This window comes from Monodelphis domestica, chromosome 2, assembly GCF_027887165.1.
Source record: "Monodelphis domestica isolate mMonDom1 chromosome 2, mMonDom1.pri, whole genome shotgun sequence".
Lineage (NCBI taxonomy): Eukaryota > Metazoa > Chordata > Mammalia > Didelphimorphia > Didelphidae > Monodelphis > Monodelphis domestica.
In genome coordinates, this window is record NC_077228.1 from 143,888,047 (window position 1) to 143,908,848 (window position 20,802).

At 34.4% G+C, this 20,802-nt stretch overlaps 1 protein-coding gene across 28 annotated transcripts in view; it reads left to right on the forward strand.

Annotated features, from left to right (window-relative positions):
• Positions 1–20,802, forward strand: part of CEP170 (centrosomal protein 170) — a 177,441-nt gene that overhangs the window by 40,872 nt on the left and 115,767 nt on the right. For 24 of the 28 annotated variants that reach the window (XM_007481532.3, XM_056814151.1, XM_056814153.1 and 21 more), the window contains exon 2: positions 5,510–5,655. In XM_007481532.3, coding sequence (XP_007481594.1) covers positions 5,551–5,655 — 105 coding nt within the window. In that variant the 5' untranslated portion in view covers positions 5,510–5,550. Of the gene's footprint in view, positions 1–5,509; positions 5,656–8,866; positions 8,987–14,778; positions 15,133–19,181; positions 19,253–20,802 lie in introns of those variants that run through there. The other 4 variants (XM_056814164.1, XM_056814165.1, XM_007481535.2 and 1 more) reach the window with 4 other exon arrangements.

Below are 20,802 nucleotides of genomic sequence, written 5' to 3' on the forward strand. Positions count from 1 at the left end.
CAAATTTTTAATAGAGAAACTAGGAGAATTGAAGGAGGAAATAGACAGTAAAACCATGTTAGTGGGAGACTTGAACCAACCACTATCAAATTTAGATGAATCAAACCAAAAAATAAACAAGAAAGAGGTAAAAGAGGTGAATGAAATCTTAGAAAAATTAGAGTTAATAGACATATGGAGAAAAATAAATAGGGACAAAAAAGAATACACCTTCTTTTCAGCACCACATGGCACATTCACAAAAATAGATCATACACTAGGTCATAGAAACATGGCACTCAAATGCAGAAAAGCAGAAATAATAACTGCAGCCTTTTCAGATCACAAGGCAATTAAAATATTGATCAGCAAGGGTACATGGAGACCCAAATAAAAAATTAATTGGAAATTAAATAACATGATACTCCAAAATCGAATAGTTAGAGAAGAAATCATAGAAACAATTAACAATTTCGTTGAAGAAAATGACAACGGCGAAACATCCTTTCAAACCTTATGGGATGCAGCCAAGGCAGTACTTAGAGGAAAATTCATATCCCTGAGTGCATATATTAACAAATTAGGGAGGACAGAGACCAAGGAATTGGAAATGCAAATCAAAAAACTTGAGAATGAACAAATTAAAAACCCACAGAAGAAAACCATACTAGAGATCCTAAAAATTAAGGGAGAAATTAATAAAATAGAAAGTGACAGAACTATTAAGCTAATAAACAAGACTAGAAGCTGGTACTTTGAAAAAACAGACAAAATAGACAAAGTACTGGTTAATCTAATTAAAAAAAGGAAAGAAGAAAGGCAAATTAAAAGCATCAAGGATGAAAAGGGGAATCTCACCTACAATGAAGAGGAAATTAAGGCAATCATTAAAAACTACTTTGCCCAACTATATGGCAATAAATATACCAACCTAGGTGATATGGATGAATATTTACAAAAATATAAATTGCCTAGACTAACAGAAGAAGAAATAGTTTTCTTAAATAATCCCATATCAGAAAAAGAAATCCAACAGGCCATCAAAGAACTTCCTAAGAAAAAATCCCCAGGGCCTGATGGATTCACCAGTGAATTCTATCAAACATTCAGAGAACAGTTAATCCCAATACTATACAAACTATTTGACATAATAAGCAAAGAGGGAGTTCTACCAAACTCCTTTTATGACACAACCATGGTACTGATTCCAAAACCAGGCATGCCAAAAACAGAGAAAGAAAATTATAGACCAATCTCCCTAATGAATATAGATGCAAAAATCTTAAATAGGATACGAGCAAAAAGACTCCAGCAAGTGATTAGAAGGGTCATCCACCATGATCAAGTAGGATTTATACCAGGGATGCAGGGCTGGTTCAATATTAGGAAAACTATCCACATAATTGACCACATCAACAAGCAAACCAACAAGAATCACATGATTATCTCAATAGATGCAGAAAAAGCCTTTGATAAAATACAACACCCATTCCTATTAAAAACACTAGAAAGCATAGGAATAGAAGGGTCATTCCTAAAAATAATAAACAGTATATATCTAAAACCATCAGCTAATATCATCTGCAATGGGGATAAACTAAATCCATTCCCATTAAGATCAGGAGTGAAACAAGGATGCCCATTATCACCTCTATTATTTGACATTGTATTAGAAACACTAGCAGTAGCAATTAGAGAAGAAAAAGAAATTGAAGGCATTAAAATAGGCAAGGAGGAGACCAAGTTATCACTCTTTGCAGATGGCATGATGGTCTACTTAAAGAATCCTAGAGATTCAACCAAAAAGCTAATCGAAATAATCAACAACTTTAACAAAGTTGCAGGATACAAAATAAACCCACATAAGTCATCAGCATTTCTATATAATTCCAACACAGCTCAGCAGCAAGAACTAGAAAGAGAAATCCCATTCAAAATTACCCTAGACAAAATAAAATACTTAGGAATCTATCTCCCGAGACAAACCCAGGATCTATATGAACACAACTACAAAACACTTTCCACACAACTAAAACTAGACTTGAACAATTGGAAGAACATTAACTGCTCATGGGTAGGACGAGCCAATATAATAAAAATGACCATCCTACCCAAACTCATCTATCTATTTTGTGCCATACCCATGGAACTTCCAAAAAATTTTTTTACTGATTTAGAAAAAATCATAACAAAGTTCATTTGGAAGAACAAAAGATCAAGGATATCCAGGGAAATAATGAAAAAAATACAAAGGAAGGGGGTCTTGCATTCCCAGATCTCAGACTATATTACAAAGCAGCGTTCATCAAAACAATTTGGTACTGGCTAAGAGACAGAAAGGAGGATCAGTGGCATAGACTGGGGGCAAGCAACCTCAGCAAGACAGTATATGACAAACCCAAAGATCCCAGCTTTTGGGACAAAAATCCACTATTTCATAAAAACTGCTGGGAAAATTGGAGGACAGTGTGGGAAAGATTAGGCTTAGTTCAACACCTCACACCCTACACCAATATAAATTCAAAATGGGTAAATGACTTGAACATAAAGAAGGAAACTATAAGAAAATTAGGCAAACACAGAATAGTATACATGTCAGACCTTTGGGAAGGGAAAGACTTCAAAACCAAGCAAGAATTAGAAAGAGTTACAAAATGCAAAATAAATAATCTGGATTACATCAAATTAAAAAGTTTTTGTACAAACAAAACCAATGTAACCAAAATCAGAAGGGTAGCAACAAATTGGGAAACAATCTTCATAAAAACCTCTGACAAAGGTTTAATTACTCAAATTTATAAAGAACTAAATCAATTGTACAAAAAATCAAGCCATTCTCCAATTGACAAATGGGCAAGGGACATGAACAGGCAGTTCGCAGCCAAAGAAATCAAAACTATCAATAAGCACATGAAAAAGTGCTCTACATCTCTTATAATCAGAGAGATGCAAATCAAAACAACTCTGAGGTATCACCTCACACCTAGCAGATTGGCTAACATGACAGCTATGGAAAGTAATGAATGCTGGAGGGGATGTGGCAAAGTGGGGACATTAATTCATTGCTGGTGGAGTTGTGAACTGATCCAACCATTCTGGAGGGCAATTTGGAACTATGCCCAAAGGGTGATAAAAGAATGTCTACCCTTTGATCCAGCCATAGCACTGGGTTTGTACCCCAAAGAGATAATGGACAAAAAGACTTGTACAAAAATATTCATAGCTGCGCTCTTTGTGGTGGCCAAAAATTGGAAAATGAGGGGATGCCCTTCAATTGGAGAATGGCTGAACAAATTGTGGTATATGTTGGTGATGGAATACTATTGTGCTAAAAGGAATAATAAAGTGAAGGAATTCCATGGAGACTGGAACAACCTCCAGGAAGTGATGCAGAGCGAAAGGAGCAAAACCAGGAAAACATTGTACACAGAGACTGATACATTGTGGTACAATCGAAGGTGATGGACTTTTCCATTAGTGTCAATGCAATTTCCTTGAACAATCTGCAGGGATCTAAAAAAAAAATACTACCCACAAGCAGAGGATAAACTGTGGGAGTAAAAACACCGATGAAAAGCAACTGCTTGACTACAGGGTTGGAGGGGATAAGACTGAGGAGAGACTCTAAAGGAACACTCTAATGCAAATTCCAACAACAGGGAAATGGGTTCGAGTCAAGAACACATGTGATAACCAGTGGAATCATGTGTTGGCTATGGGAGAGGGAAAGGGGTGGGGGGGAGAAAATGATCTTTGTTTCCAGTGAATAATGTATGAAAACGACCAAATAAAATAATGTTAAAAAAAAAAAAGAACCAGACCTGTGAGGATATGAAAAAACCAGTAATGGCCCCAAAGATCAAATAATAAAACATCTCTCCCCTTATGATGGAAATGTTTTATACATATTTTCTACATTGTCAGATGCAGTCACTGCTTGCATTTAGCTATGAATAATAAGGTAACATCTTTTTGTTGTTGTTGTTGGGTTGTCTTGGTTGATCAAAGCCCTATGATTTCTTTGGTACTTCTAGGGAATTCACAATATAAAAATTCTCTCTCTGCAGTTTTAGGAAGACTTCTCAGTTTACAGTGCTGGAGGATTATTCAGTACAATCAAAGGTTAATAAGCAACTTGTTCTTGGGACATAATATGGGTCAGAGATTGTGCTTTAAAAGAGTCTTGTTGCTTTCAAGGCTACCTTCTATCATCTACTTTGCCTGTCTGCCTCCTATACTTTAGTTTTAAAGCTTTCATTTTTATCATTTTAATATAGCATTTGCAGTTATGCCTTATAAATTTCAGAGTCATTCCTTTCAACCTAAAACCCAAAAGCTGTATTCAGTTTTTTTTAAACCCTTACCTTTCACCTTAGAATCAATACTATGTATTGGTTGCAAGGCAGAAGAGTGGTAAGGACTAGGCAGTGGGCTTAAGTGACTTGCCCAAGGTCACACAGCTAGGAAGTGTCTGAGGACAGATTTGAACCTAGGACCTCCTATCTCTAGGCCTGACTCTCAATCCACTGTGCTACCTTCCTACTCCCTTCTTCAATTATTTTTCATATTTCAAACTCAGATATGCACATTATAAACTACTTAAATTGTCTTTTTTCTCATATGTAATATGTCATGTTTCTCCACTAATATCCATGGGTTATGCATATCAAATGAATTGTGGGTTTGCTCACAATCCAATATGACAGAAAGGACATATGGAGAACTATTAAGAGCAGTTGTACAAAGAGTTTGTTGAATAAGAGATTTATAATTTCACATAGATTGCCAGTAAAGAGTTAAAGAGTTTGAGAGAATTAAGATCATAGATTAGCTTCTTTGTACTTTTTTTTAATTTAGTAACCAGTTTGAGTTAAACAAATACCTTGCTATATATAAGGGTTAAACCAATTGCTCAATTTTTTTTCTGTAATTTGTAGAATGAAATCTTGTCATATTTTGCAATTTTACAATGTTTCAATCTTTTGCAAATTTAAATGGAATCTTATTTTCATTGACAAAATTTGAGACTCTTAGGGCTTTATTTGTGATTAGATTCACCAAGTAGAAATTCATTTGCTTTTGTTTAACTTAAGTTTCAAATGTGTTACTTTTTTCTTGTTTTCTCTGTAGCCAGTTTTGAGTCATGCATTCTCTATTTATCCAGTAAGATTTCTTGATGTTTATGTGACAACAATATTGTCTTGGAATGAATTCATTTGACAATTACAATTTATTATGAGGTATAATAAAATCTTTTCCTTGTGTCAAGTATTTATTAGTTAAATGCCTGCCTCTTTGTTTTTAATGTCTTCATTTTGAGTTGAATTTCTCATAAAATCTTTTGGTTACTTGATTAATATTAATTTAGTAGCTTGTGTCACTTCTTCTGGACACAATCCATTTAAAGAAGCATACAGGATCCTCAATGCTACTTATTTGAATTCTATTATATAGTCTACTCACAGTGTTTTCTGAGTAGGAACTACAGCTAAAAATGTCTAAAAATGTTTTTCTTTGCTTCTCTCTGCAGGATGACGTATCCTTGCCAGAGACTTAGAAGCTGAGCAAAAAATGAGCTTAACATCCTGGTTTTTGGTGAGCAGTGGAGGCACCCGCCACAGGCTGCCAAGAGAAATGATTTTCGTTGGAAGAGATGACTGTGAACTTATGTTGCAGGTAATTGCATCAGCTTTCATTTCTTATGGGTCTAGTTAAAGTTTGGAATTTTTACACAAGGTTGTTCTATACTACTTGTGAGTTACAAGGTTTTTAAAAAGTTATTTTGAGTTTTTACATATATATGGTATCTTAAAATCTTAGTGCTATTTTAAGCTTTAAAAGTTTTTAAAAGTGCAGGCAGACTATGTCTATAAGGATGTGTATACATACCCTTAAATACATATCTACATTTTTTAAAGCTTTGTTCACTTTTAGGTAAATTTTCTTTAAATTCTAATTATCACATTAAAAAGAAACATTTGCTTTAGATGCTGCTGAAGAAAGTGAGTCTTGCATAAGGAAGAATAGTTAATTTAAAAAAAATTAAAATAAGCTAAATTGGATCTTTAATAAGAGTAGGAAACATCATTTTTTAAACTCTTAATTTCTACCTTAGAATCAATACAAAGTATCAGTTCCAAGGTAGAAGAGCAGCAAGGGCTAAGCAATTGGGGTTAAGTGACTTGCCCAGGGTTACATAACTAGTAAGTGTTTTGAGTCCAGATTTGAACTCAGGGCTCCCATATCTCAAGACCTGGCTGTCTATCCACTGAGCCACCTAGCTGTGTGGAAACATCATTTTGGAATAAGCAACAATTCAACGAAGCATTTTGAAATTAGGAAAGCACTAAGTAAAAAAACAGCTTAAATTTTTTCCTTCTGCCAGTTTATTTTGATTTGAGGTGCCCAGGTAAAAGGACATTTTTAAATTACCTGTGGTGGTTTAACTACTGCATTTAGTTAGTGTGTTTCATTATAGTGATTCTTAATAGCTCAGTTAGCAAGATATTAACTGAAATGCTCTTAGTATAAGCACAGATTAAGTTCTTTTACATATGAAGGTATAATCTTTGGAGAGTGCCTTTGTGCATAACTATGGATAAGCTATTTAATCACAAAAGAATTACATATCCATGTTTTTCAATTAGTTCTCAACTTCACTGTACATAAATAAATTTTGTTTTCTTAATATTTTGATAGTTATATTTCAAGGTAATTGGTTTTCCTTGTAATACTAAGTATTTCATGCATTTAAAAACTTGATTCAGAAAGGGGCCATATATTTTACCAGATTGCCAAAGAAGTATATGATACAAAAAAATGTCAACTTCTGATTGGGATTCTATCCAGTTGTCCTTTGTAAAATATGGCATTCAGAAGTAAATATCTTCCACTTGTGGAGAGCAGAGTACAGTAGAACAATCACTTCCCAGTCCTAGCTACTATGCCTTGCTTAATGTAGCCTCAGATCACATTGACTCTTCTAGTCACCACATATACTATTGATACTTATTGAGCTTAGAATTTATTAAAACCTCTAGATCCTCAGATCAGCTTCTTTCTTTTCTTACCCTCACCTCATTGAGTTGACTTTTATTTATTCCATATTTAAAATTAGATTTTTCTCATAGTTGTAGCCTGCAAGATCTTTTTTCTGTAGTCACCCAAACTTTCATTGTGGTAACTGTTCTTTGCAGTTTTTTGTCATTTGTAAATTTAATAAACATCCATCCTTTTATATGTGTCATTAGTAAAAGTATTAAGCACCAATCCTGTGGACATTCATTTAGAGAATCCTCCTAAGCTGACCTTAACTGCTCTTTAGATCCCTTCATTTTTGAGAAGGACCTCAGAAGTGGTCAATCCAGCTCATTCTATACTCAAATGAAAAGGACTGATGTGGTTGAAAGAGACCTGGATTTGGAATCAAGGGAATCAAGGGAATCTTGCATCTGCTATTATTAACTGTATAATTTTAGGCAAGTTATTTAACACCTTCAGGCTTCACATTCTTTATTTGTAGTATGATAGGTTTGGATTAGACTTTTGCTAGTGTTTCTTCTACCTCTATATGCTGTTATTTAAAAATTTTAGTTAGGAAGGTGGCACATTGGTGACAGCAATGGAATAAATAACATCATCTACTTCCCAGGGTTGTTGTAAGAACAAAATAAGATAATACATATAAAGAGCTTTGCAAACCTTAAACATTAAATGCATAAATATTATTATCATTAAGAAAAAGAATCCTTTCTGAAACATTTGATAAGAAGTCATCTAGTTGGAAGCCAGCTAGGTGACTCAGTGGATTGAGAGCCAGACCTAGAGACAGGAGGTCCTGCTTTCAAATCTGGCCTCAGACACTTCCTAGCTGTGTGACCCTGGGCAAATCTCTTAATCCCCATTGCCTAGCCCTTACTGCTCTTCTGCCTTTGAACCAATACAGAGTATTGATTCTAAGACAGAAGTTAAATGTTTAAAAAAAAGTCATCTAGTCCACTGATAAAAATCATGGTATCCTACCCTAAACTTCAACTACATTTAAATAAGGCTTACTTTATATCAAGTCCATATTTACTTTTTGGTATCGTGCCTTTTTTCTGTTTTTGGCCTTGAATCCAAAGAGATTTAAGTAATTCCATTGCCTCAAGGGTCCTTCAAGTACTTAATGATAGCTATCATTTCTTCTCTAAATTTACTCCACTTTGCCCCCCAAGAATATATTGAGGCTTCATTAGTGGGTCCTTGTGTTTCATGATCTTTAGTCTACCCATCATCTTGGATTCCCTTCATAAATACATAAATTTCCTTCCTAAAATAAAACACCCAGAACTCAGGATGTCAGATATGATCTAACTAGGGTAGAGTACAGTGGTACTATCATGTTGTTCAGTCTTTTTTTAATGAACCTTGAGATTATACTATGCAGGAAAAAATTGAAGAGAGATTGTGGTAAGAGAGGATAATTTCTTGTTTCAACATTTGTTCAAATTTCAAATGGTGATGAAAATTAAGTTATGACTGCAATGGTCAGTTGATAAAATAGGATATAGTTGTCATGCTTACCATATACAAGATATAATACTAGGATCTGGAAGTGTAAAAATGAGTTCCTTTTCTGAAAAGAGGCAGATTTGTACCATTGAAAGGACACTTGATTGGGAGCCAGATTTAGGTCCCAGCTTAGCACTTATTGCTTATGTTACTTTGTAGATCAAAAGTTCTTAAACATTACTTTGTGTGATGGACCATTTGGCAGTGTGGTAAAAGCCCATAGGCCCCTTCTGAAAATAATTTTTTAAATATATATATTTGTAGTTAAAGGTTAGTGAAGTTAGTGCAATAAGAAGTTAGTGAAAATAAGATGTAATTTTTTTTTCCATCCAAGTTCACAGACCTTAAATTTATCCATGGACCACTCTATCCCCAAGGTACCTCCTACCTCTAAATTGATGATCCTTAATAGCTTACATTCTACTGAGGAACACAACTGATTGTTTATAAGGAGGTAAGAAAAAAAGTTTTAGAACAGTGCCTATGTAGTGAACCTAGTTGATGGGAATAATAGGAAATGTGGACTTTAGATTAGAAGATTTCATGAAATCTGTGAAATTTTTTATTAATAGAATTTATTTCCAGGTATATTAGCTCCTCCCTCTCATCATTTGGCAAACAGATAAAGAAATTCTGTCTTTTGTTTCCATTTCTCAATTCAGTTCCCTGGAGGTGAAGATTCATAAGTTATTCTTCAAATATTAAATCTATATATGTGCCATATCTATGTAATGTTCTCTTGGTTCTCATTTTATGCTTCATTATTTCATGTAGTTCTTTCCAAAAAATAAATTCATAAAATTTTAATTTATTCCCCCCTAATTATATAAAAAAAGTTTCCAACATTTTTTTTTAAATTTTAAACATTATTTTATTTGATCATTTCCATACATTATTCACTGGAAACAAAGATCATTTTCTTTTCCTCCCCTCCTCCCCTCCCACCACCTTTCCCTCTCCCATAGCCGACACATGATTCCACTGGTTATCACATGTGTTCTTGACTCGAACCCATTTCCCTGTTGTTGGAATTTGCATTATAGTGTTCATTTAGAGTCTCTCCTCAGTCATATCCCCTCCAACCCTGTAGTCAAGCAGTTGCTTTTCATCGGTGTTTTTACTCCCACAGTTTATCCTCTGCTTGTGGGTAGTATTTTTTAGGTCCCTGCAGATTGTTCAGGGAAATTGCATTGACACTAATGGAAAAGTCCATCACCTTCGATTGTAACACAATGTATCAGTCTCTGTGTACAATGTTTTCCTGGTTTTGCTCCTTTCGCTCTGCATCACTTCCTGGAGGTTGTTCCAGTCTCCATGGAATTCCTTCACTTTATTATTCCTTTTAGCACAATAGTATTCCATCACCAACATATACCACAATTTGTTCAGCCATTCTCCAATTGAAGGGCATCCCCTCATTTTCCAATTTTTGGCCACCACAAAGAGCGCAGCTATGAATATTTTTGTACAAGTCTTTTTGTCCATTATCTCTTTGGGGTACAAACCCAGTGCTATGGCTGGATCAAAGGGTAGACATTCTTTTATCACCCTTTGGGCATAGTTCCAAATTGCCCTCCAGAATGGTTGGATCAGTTCACAACTCCACCAGCAATGAATTAATGTCCCCACTTTGCCACATCCCCTCCAGCATTCATTACTTTCCATAGCTGTCATGTTAGCCAATCTGCTAGGTGTGAGGTGATACCTCAGAGTTGTTTTGATTTGCATCTCTCTGATTATAAGAGATGTAGAGCACTTTTTCATGTGCTTATTGATAGTTTTGATTTCTTTGGCTGCGAACTGCCTGTTCATGTCCCTTGCCCATTTGTCAATTGGAGAATGGCTTGATTTTTTGTACAATTGATTTAGTTCTTTATAAATTTGAGTAATTAAACCTTTGTCAGAGGTTTTTATGAAGATTGTTTCCCAATTTGTTGCTACCCTTCTGATTTTGGTTACATTGGTTTTGTTTGTACAAAAATTTTTTAATTTGATGTAATCCAGATTATTTATTTTGCATTTTGTAACTCTTTCTAATTCTTGCTTGGTTTTGAAGTCTTTCCCTTCCCAAAGGTCTGACATGTATACTATTCTGTGTTTGCCTAATTTTCTTATAGTTTCCTTCTTTATGTTCAAGTCATTCACCCATTTTGAATTTATATTGGTGTAGGGTGTGAAGTGTTGATCTAAACCTAATCTTTCCCACACTGTCCTCCAATTTTCCCAGCAGTTTTTATGAAATAGTGGATTTTTGTCCCAAAAGCTGGGATCTTTGGGTTTGTCATATACTGTCTTGCTGAGGTTGCTTGCCCCCAGTCCATTCCACTGATCCTCCTTTCTGTCTCTTAGCCAGTACCAAATTGTTTTGATGACCGCTGCTTTATAATATAGTCTGAGATCTAGGATATAATATAGTCTGAGATCTGGGACCAACATTTTTAAGAGTATTGAGTCTTAAAAATTTCTTCCTCCCTCCCTCCATACTCCATATAGATTTTACATGTACAATCATGTAAAATATTTTTCCTTATTAATACTTTTTGCAGGAAAACTCAAATAATAAGAAAGTGAAAAGATCTTGCTTTGGTCTGGATTCAGACTCATCAATTCATTTTCTCTGGAAGCAGATGAACATTTTTTTTATTTCATCCTCTTGGATAGGTTTGGATCATTATTTCTGAGCATAGCTAAATTATTTGTAGTTGTCATATCTGTTGGCTATTAATTGGATAACAACATATATTCTTATATATTTTAGTCATTTCTCTATGATTTGAGAAATGAGACCTTTATTAAAGAGACTATAAAAATTTTTTGTACCATTATGTTTACTGGGTATTATTCTCCATTCTGTTTCCCCCTGTTTAGTTTCAATTTGTTCTCTTATTTGTCAGCCCCATCCCCATCTCCATTCTCTTATCCCCTTCTCTTTCTACTTGCCTGTAGGATAAAATAGACACTATTGATTGTATATATTCTTCCTTCCTTGAGCCAGTTCTGATGAAAATTGTTTCACATGCTCTCCTCCCTGATTCCTCCATCTTCCCCTCCACTATGAACACAATTCCATGCCTCTTTTCTGCATGACAATCTACCCCATTCTGTCTTTTGCTTCCCCATCCACCTAATGCAATCCTCTTTCTCATACTTTAGTTTATTTTTTTCTATATCATCCCATTGTATTCAACTCACACCCTTGCCTTCTGTCTGTGCATTGCTCTTGCCCTAAAAAATAAAAAGTTCTTAGGAGTTGCAAGAATCACCTCCCTTTTTAGGGATGTGCACACTTTAACCTTATTCAATATTTTTTCTTTTTTCTCTTTACTTTTTTGTGCTTCTTCTTTTTTTAAAAAAAAACCCTTACTTTCCTTTTTGGAGTCAATACTGTGTATTGGCTCCAAGATAGAAGAGTGGTAAGGGCTAGGCAATGGGGGTCAAGTGACTTGCCCAGGATCACACAGCTGGGAAGTGTCTGAGGCCATATTTGAACCTAAGACCTCCCATCTCTAGGCCTGGCTCTCAATCCACTGAGCTACCCAGCTGCCCCCTTTTGTGCTTCTCTTAAGTCTTATATTCCATTCAGTCCTGATCTTTCAATCAGGAATGTTAAAATTTTTTTTTCTTTATTTTATTGAATACCTATTTTTCTCCTAGATTATCCTCAGTTTTGCTGGGTAAGTGATTCTTAGTTACAGTCCTAGCTCCTTTGCCCTTTAGATTTTGTATTCCAGGGCCTCTAATTCTTTAAGGTAGAAGCTGCTAAATCTTGTATTATCCTGACTTTGGTGGCTCCATGATATTTGAATTGTTTCTTTTTGACTGCTTGCAATATTTTCTCTTTGACCTGGGAGTTTTGGAATTTGGCTATAATATTCTTTGGAATTATCCTTGTCGAATCTTTCAGACGTCAATCAGTGGGTTCTTTCAATTTTAATTTCTATTTTGGCCTCTGGCTCTAAAATATCACTGCAGTTTTCCTCAGTAATTTCTTAAAAGATGATGTCTATGAATAGGCAGTTTTGACAGGATGAAATCAAAACTATCAATAAGCACATGAAAAAGTGTTCTAAATCCCTCCTGATTAGAGAAATGCAAATTAAAACAACTTTGAGGTACCACCTTACACCTAACAGACTTGCCAATATGGCAGCAAAGGAAAGTGCTAAATGTTGGAGGGGATGTGACAAAATGGGGACAATAATACACTGCTGGCATTTTTATGAATTGGTCCAGCCATTCTGGAGAGCAATTGCCACATCCCTATAAACATTATTTTCCTTGACTGTCATATCTGCTAGGTATAAGGTGGTTTCCTCAGAGTTGTTTTGATTTGAATTTCTCTAATCAGGAGTGATTTAGAACATTTTTTCATGTGATGATTGATAGATTTGACTTTATGTCTTTGTCAGAAAACTGTCCATTCATGTCTCTTGACCATTTGTCAATTGGGGAATAGTTTGATTTTATGTACATTTGTCTGAGTTTCTTATAAATATCAGAAATTAGATCTTTGTCAGAAGTTTTCCCTTTAAAAATTTTTTAATTTCCCTCTTTATATTCAAGTCATTTGCCCATTTTGAATTTATCCTGGTATAGGGTGTGAATTTATCTTGGTATAGGGTGATCAATATGATCTAAACCTAATTTCTCCCATACTGTTTTCTAGTTTTCTGAGCAGTTTTTGTCAAATAGTGGATTCTTGTCCCCAAAGCTGGGATCTTTGAGTTTGTCAAACACTAGCTTGCTGAGGCTATTCCATTGATCCACTCTTCTATCTTTTAGCCAGTTACCATATTGTTTTGGTTATCACTACTTTATAGTACAGTTTAAGATCTGGTACTGCTAGACCTCCATCCTTCACATTTTTTTTCAGTGGTTCTCTTGATATTCTTGATTATTTGTTTTTCCAAATTAACTTTGTTATACCTTTTTCTAATTTTATGAGAAAGTTTTTTTGTTGTCTGATATGTATGGCATGAATAAGTAAATTAATTTGGGTAGGATTGTCATTTATTATATTAGCTCATCCTATGAGCAATTAGTGTTTTTCCGATTGTTTAGATCTAGTTTTATTTATGTGAAAAGTGTTTTATAGTTATGTTCATATAATTCCTGAGTTTGTCTGGGCAAATAGATTCCCAAGTATTTTATGTTGTCTAGAGTGATTTTAATTGGAGTTTCTCTTTCTAACTCTTGCTGCTGAGTTTTGTTAGAAATACATAGCAATGCTGATAATTCATGTGGGTTTATTTTGTATCCTGCAACTTTGCTAAAGTTATTATTTCCACTAGATTTTTAAATGATTTTCTGGGATCTCTAAGTTCCATTATATCATCTGCAAAGAGCGATAATTTAATTTCCTCATTGCCTATTTTAATATCTTCAATTTCTTTTTCTTCTCTAATTGCTATTGCTAGCATTTCTAGTACAATAGTAAATAGTAGTGGTATGAGTATCACTGCTTCACTCCTGATCTTATTTGGAAGGCTTCTAACTTATTACCATTACACAGGCCACACAGCTAGTAAGTATCTAAGTCTAGATTTGAACTCAAGAAAATGGTCTTCCTTAACTCCAAGTTCTACACTCCTAATTACCTTAGCTGTGAAACACCATTTTCCATTGATCGAATTATCTCCCTAAGATCACCTAGTACTGATGAAATTACAGTTCCAAGATCTGGCAAAACCAAACTATTTGCAGCTTTGTGCTCTTCTCTGCATATATAAAGACCAACTCAAAAGAAGGACCCTTGCCCTCAAGGCAGTGACTTTTCCCCCTTGTGGAAGGGGAGAGAGACACTTGTAAAATATCCAGTGTAAATGATATTATTTTAGGAGGAAGCCAGCATTAGCATAGGGGATATGGAAAAATTTCCTGGTATAAAAGACATTTGTTCAATTTCTTACATAGCAAATAATGTGGAAATGCCTTTCAGGCTTGAGGAAAGCCTTTGCTAAGCCAGGAACACACAAAATGGTTAAATTCAGGAACACCAAATAAACTATATTATGGCAGGAAAGTAGAATCAATGAAGTTAGTAATATGCATAAATTTGGGGAAAGTCTGAAGCCTGATTGTGAAGGGTTTATAAATATTCAGGAGATTAAAATAGACTTTAAAAATATGTATTATTGAATGAATAGAAGTCAATAATACTGTCTTTTTTTTCCTGTGAAATTGAGTACTCACCATTCCTTTATTTGCATTGAGTTCTGTAAATATCTAATACAAAAAGTATCTTTTCCATATGTGTTGTAACATTTTTTAAAAAATAGAATATGTGAGGTTTGCAACTGGAGTTCCTATCAACAGTGAAATCATACATCCAGACCCTACTTCCCCTCCAAAAAATGTATGTGAAAATTGCATGTTTAGGCAAGAGTTAACTGGGTTGCCTTAGATCCTTAGACTCCACCCACAAAATCTTCCTGGCCTTTTCCTGATAGCAGGAGGCTGCTTTTAGCCCTGCATTAGATACGTGTATGCTCAGAAAATATCCATAATTAGATTGGCATTTTGGTCATCTGGTAGTCTAAACTGATGCTGAATATTAAGATAGTTCTACTTCTGACTGAAGGATCTGTCTTGAATAAGCAAGTAAAAGAAATTTTTATATAAGTTGTTTTTTCAATTTGTTTTTTCTTTCCTAGTGTTTCTTTTTTTGTCATTTACTCATTTATATTGTATTGCATGTTAGCTAATCTATTTTCCAAAGTAATTTTTCTAAAGTAAATGGATTGCTTTGGTTTTCTCATTTTATAGTAACTTAAATTTTGCAGATATTTAAATGCTAGATACATGTGGGTTTATGGGAAAAGATTTGATATTTTTAAAATTATCTTTAGATTTTAAAAATACTTAAATTTGTTCTTATAGCTTATCTGTACTTTAATAGGATGAAGTTCATAATGTGGTTATATTCCCATTATTATCTATGAGAATTTTGGATTCTCAAGTTTTGTCAAACTGATTTGCATTTGTGGTTGAATTGACTTCTTTGTAATGTATTTAAAATCTATTGGTAGCTATATATAACTACATATATTAATAAATTTTTATTTATAACTTTATTTGCAGCTAAATGAATTTTTTATACGTAGGAATTTTAAGCCAAATTGTCTCCTCTGCTTGTTTTTCAACATGTATCTTGGCTTTAATCTGGCATGTACACTGTTGTGCTCATATGATAAAATCTGTTTTTAGAATTTTGTTGTTATTTAATAAACCTAGTGATCATTCTTTTATTTACATCTGAATTCTTATTTTCTCCTACATAATAGGAAGTTTTGGTAGTCAGTCTTTTTTTAATGTGAAGTACATTGTAATTTGAAGGCACCAGCATGTAAAGGTTAAAGAGAGAATGATTGAGTGGAGATTCATGGATTTGATTTCCACTTTCCTGATTTGTTAGTTGACGTTGGATATATGCATTAGCTTTGTTGTGCCTGTTTATATATATAGAAAAAGGTTAATAATACTATGTATTTCATAGGACATACATAATTAATCTTTTGAAACCTTTTGACAGCCTCAGATGAAAGATACACTGTGACTGGAATGAATAATTACCAAGTGAGAATTATTCTAGAATGTCTATGGTTTTAAATTAAACTTTTATATGAAAACGATATTTCATGAGACCAACCTATGAGTATACTTAGAACTTTTCACACTGAAAGAATTTGAGGATTTGACTCGTTGGCTTCATATCTGTCTTGCAACAGTAAGATTCTATGATCCTATTAAAGTTAACCATTTGATACAGTGTAGTATATTCTATTTATTTCACAAATAATTTAGTAGAGTTCTATTATAAAAATCATTATATCCAAATTATTATGATTTTATTTTTCTCATTTTAAAGTCAGAATGAGAGAGTTCTGATATAATGTAGAGTACCACATCTAATACTACACTAATTAAAAAACAAATAATAATAATAATAATAAAACAAATAATTAACTGTTTTTTTCAGATACAATTAAGAGTATGATATAATAATTTAGTCTATTATTTTAATTTTGCTAAGTGTCTATAGAGAATACATCAATTTGATTATTGGGGGGAAGTAGGGAAGATGACACTAACTCCTACAATTCCGTCTATCCCTTTTCAGTCTTTGATCTTTGGACCCAAGCTAGCTAGTCACCAGAGTTGATTTGCAGGAATCTAGGGTAACATCGAGACATTTGCTGAGTTAAAAAGAATTTTCTTACTCATACTCAAATTAGAATAAGAACAGCAGAATAGTTTGTTTCAAAAATGAACCTTAATTAAACCTAAGGTTTAATAGAGAGTCTTCTTTATCTAACTGACTAGATGGCCCTGACTGGGATGTGTTAATACAAAATAGCTGAAAAAGACTTAGGGCTATGACTAAAAGAGCTTATAGATAAGCAACTGTAGTTATAATTCAGTGAAGATTCCAATAGTTCAGGAAGATGCCAATATGAGCAGTAGCCTCATTTCAATAGAGAAGACAGCTCACAGCCTAATAGTGTAACCAGAGGACTTCAGTGGCTCATGGGAGAACGAACAGCAACTTTTATACCTTCATATGATTTGGGAATTGTCTTGATATATTCTGCAATGCTTCTTAGTGAAATGTTTTGCCTTGCTTTGATGTCTCTCTTATTTGATTGGAAACACAAGCATATATCATTGAAATCCCAAATGCTGTGGCTTTGAGTAAATACAAAACCATAGTTAATAAGTATGTATTAAGGTCCAGGAATACAAAGAAAAAGCAAAAACAGTCCCTGCTTTCAAGTAGCTTGCATTCTAATGGTGTTGAAAAGTATTTTTAAACTATAACATATAAGTCGTATACAGACTATATGGAAGGTAACAATAAAAGATATTTAACTGGCAGCTGGGGAAATAATCAAAGATTTCCCAGAGAAGGTGGCTCTTGAGCCTAGTCTTAAAGAAGCTAGGGATTTTAAACATTAAAGGTATTTGGTAGAGCATTCTAGTCAAAGACATTGAGACAGGAGGATGGAGCATTTTATGCCAGAAACAACATATTGGACAGTATGACCAGCTCTTAGAGTACATGGAGGGAGTAGAAAGTGAGAAAATTGGAAAAAGAAGATTGGTGCCAAGTTATGAAATGCTTTAAATGACAAACAGAAAAGTTTATATTTGATCCTGGAAGTAATGGGTACCACTGTAGTTATTTGGGTAAAAGATAAAAGAAAGGAGGGAAATGTTCAGACCTATAGAAAAATGAATTTGACAACTGTTTGGAGGATGGATTGGAGTGGGAAGAGGCTTGAACAAGGAAGGCAGAATAAATAGCTACTGTAAAGTCTGATAAAGGCCTATAGTAGAATTGTGATTATGTTGGTAGAGATAAGGGAATGCATGCACAAGAAGTTAAAGGTGAAGAAATTACAGTATTTGGCAACTGATTGGATATGTTGTTGTTATTCAATCAGTCAGTCAGTAATGTCTGGAGTTTTCTTGGCAAAGATCCTGGAGTTGTTTGCCATTTCCTTCTCTAGTTGACTTATAAGGCAAACAAGATTAAATGACTTGCCCAGGGATACACAGTGTGGTCTAGTAAATTTCTGAGGCCAGACATGTACTCAGGTCTTCTAACTCCATTGCTCTATCTACTAGCTACCTAAGATTAATTACAAAGGAGGTGCTAAAGAAAGGAATTAGGGATGTCCCCAAGGTTGAGAACCTGACTAACAAAGGGTAATACACTCAGTAGAAGGGGGGTCTGGAATGAAGTGAGGGGAGTTAGGAAAAAAGATAATGACTTACATTTTGTACATTTTTAGATGCTTATAAGAAATCCACTTTGAAATGTCCACCAAGCAGTTGAGACACACAACTTGGAGCTCAGGAGAGAAACTAGTGCTGAATTAATAAGTCTGAGGTTCATTTGCATAAAAATTTTCATTGAAACCAAGGAACTAGTGAAAAATTTCCAAGTGATAAAGCATAGAATAAACAGAGAAAATGACCCAAGATGAGCTGTAGGGAACACTCATAGTTCTTACCTGGATGAAGATCTAGCAAGAGACTGAGAAGCAGTTGTCAGATAGGCTGGATGTGTTCCAAGAGAGTAAAGTAATGGAAATCCATAGAAGAGAATATTCAGAAGGAAGTAGTTAACAGTGTCACATGCTGCAAAGAAATAGCTAAAGGCAATTTAGCAAAGACTATTAGATTTGACCAAAAAAAAACAAAAACATTTGTAACTTTACTGAGAGCAGGCGCCAGATTAGGTACAGAGGTTTAGGAAAAAGTGGAAATGGAAGTACCAATTGTAGATAACTTTAAAAATATTTATCTGAGGAGAGGACAAAGGAAAATTTTCAGGCATTGTTAGGATTTAGTAAGAGTTGCTTTTGTTTGTTTTTAATAATGGGGGAAATTTAGGTGTATTTGTAGGTAGGAAAGGAGTCAGTAGCTAATGGATATTCAAGATTAGAGAGTAGGGATAGGGATGGTGAGAACAATTTGCTGGAAAAACTTGGAAAGAATGGGGTCAAATGTATATATAAAGAGGTTGACTCTTACCTAATGGAAAAGAACTTAAAGTCTGTGGGGACATAGTAGGATACAATAGAGGGATGTGAAATGATAAAGGAAGAAGAGGGAGTTCATATTGGATGGCCTGTTTTTTTCAGGGAAGCTAAGTCTTCAGCAACAAATGTGGGAAGCTTGAAGACAAAAGAAATAGTTTGAAACAGCTTCCATGGTAAGTGCCATAGGAAATAAATTAGGTAAAATGAATAAGATGACTTTAATGAGGACCCAGTTGAGATTAGCTAGCATGAATTTGTATGGACTCAGTTGTAATTTCTTCCACTTCTATTCCAGAAGCAAGTGAATAGAAGCAAAGAAGGCAAATGATGGAAATAAAACAGGATTTGGGTTTGACCAGGCATGATAAGGCAAGATAGGAGATAATAAAAGGGAGGATTCAGGAATGTAGGGTTGAACTGTTTCTCCAAATGGTCAAAATGGGGAAGAGAGGAGAATGTGTAGTCAGAAGTGATCATTCTGAAGGTTAGGCGGATTGGCAGTCTTAGTGAGAACAAAGACACTATTAAGAATTAGCCATAGAAAGGGAAGAAAAATAAAAGATTATAACCAGTTAATTTCCCAGCATACAAAGACTAAAAATAGTCATGTAAAATTTATCTGGCAAAACTCATAAAGCTTGATTCATTAGGTGGTGCTTTACTCTTTTTTTGGAACATAGAACCTCCCTTCAATAGATGGAGTAACACATCTACTAGCAAATGGCTAATGAAAGAGAAATCAAAAAGAAAGCTTCAAAGACTAGTGAGAGAACATTTTAATGTAATCATTCAGCAAGTAGCAAGCATTTGTTAAGTGCTTACAGTGTGCCAAGCATATCACAGACACTGGAGGGTTCAGAGACAAAAAATGAAAGTCTTTACCCTCAAAGAGCCTTTATTTTATTAGAAGAGTCAATATGTATATAAGTATAAACAAAATAAGTACAAAATAAAATTTATGAGGCAAGTGCACTAGCAGATGTTGGTGCCATGTGGAAAGATTGTAGACGGTGTCACTTAAATAAATTTTGAATGAAACAAAGAATTTTTAAAGGCAAATATGTAGAGTGGGAGTGTAACCCTCCCCCCCCCCCCCATGTGTTTGGGACAGCAAGCACAGAGGTTTGGCAATGGGAGATAGACTACTATAATAAGGTAGTGAAAGGCTTTAAAAGTTAAAACAGGAGAGTATCTATGATCCTGGAGGAAATATAGGAATGATACCTACGGAATGACTAAAGGTGTTTCTAAAAGAAAGGTGGTTAGAAGATAGTTAAAAGCTAGCAACAAATAAGAGCTTACTATGTGCTAGACAGTTTACTAAATGCTTTTGATAATAGGAAGAAAGGCAAAAAACAAAGCTCTCAAGAAGCTGACAGTGTAATTGGAAGACAGGATACAAATAACTGTATAAACAAAATATATACAAGATAAATTTGAGATATTCTCAGAGGGAAGGCACTTAGTTAGGGAAGACTGAGAAAGGCATCTTGCAAAAGGTAGGACTTTGGTTGAGACTTGAAATGAGGCAGAAAGGTTAGAAAGTGAGATGAAAGGGCTATAGAAGCCAAACAGGATTTTCTTTTTGATTCTTGAAGTAATAAAGGGCTGCTGGAATTTATTATATAGAAATATGATATATACATTTTAGGAAGATAAGCTTGATAGCTGAATGGCAGATAGACTGAAGTGTAAGGGGAGAAGATTGAGAAAAGGACTTATG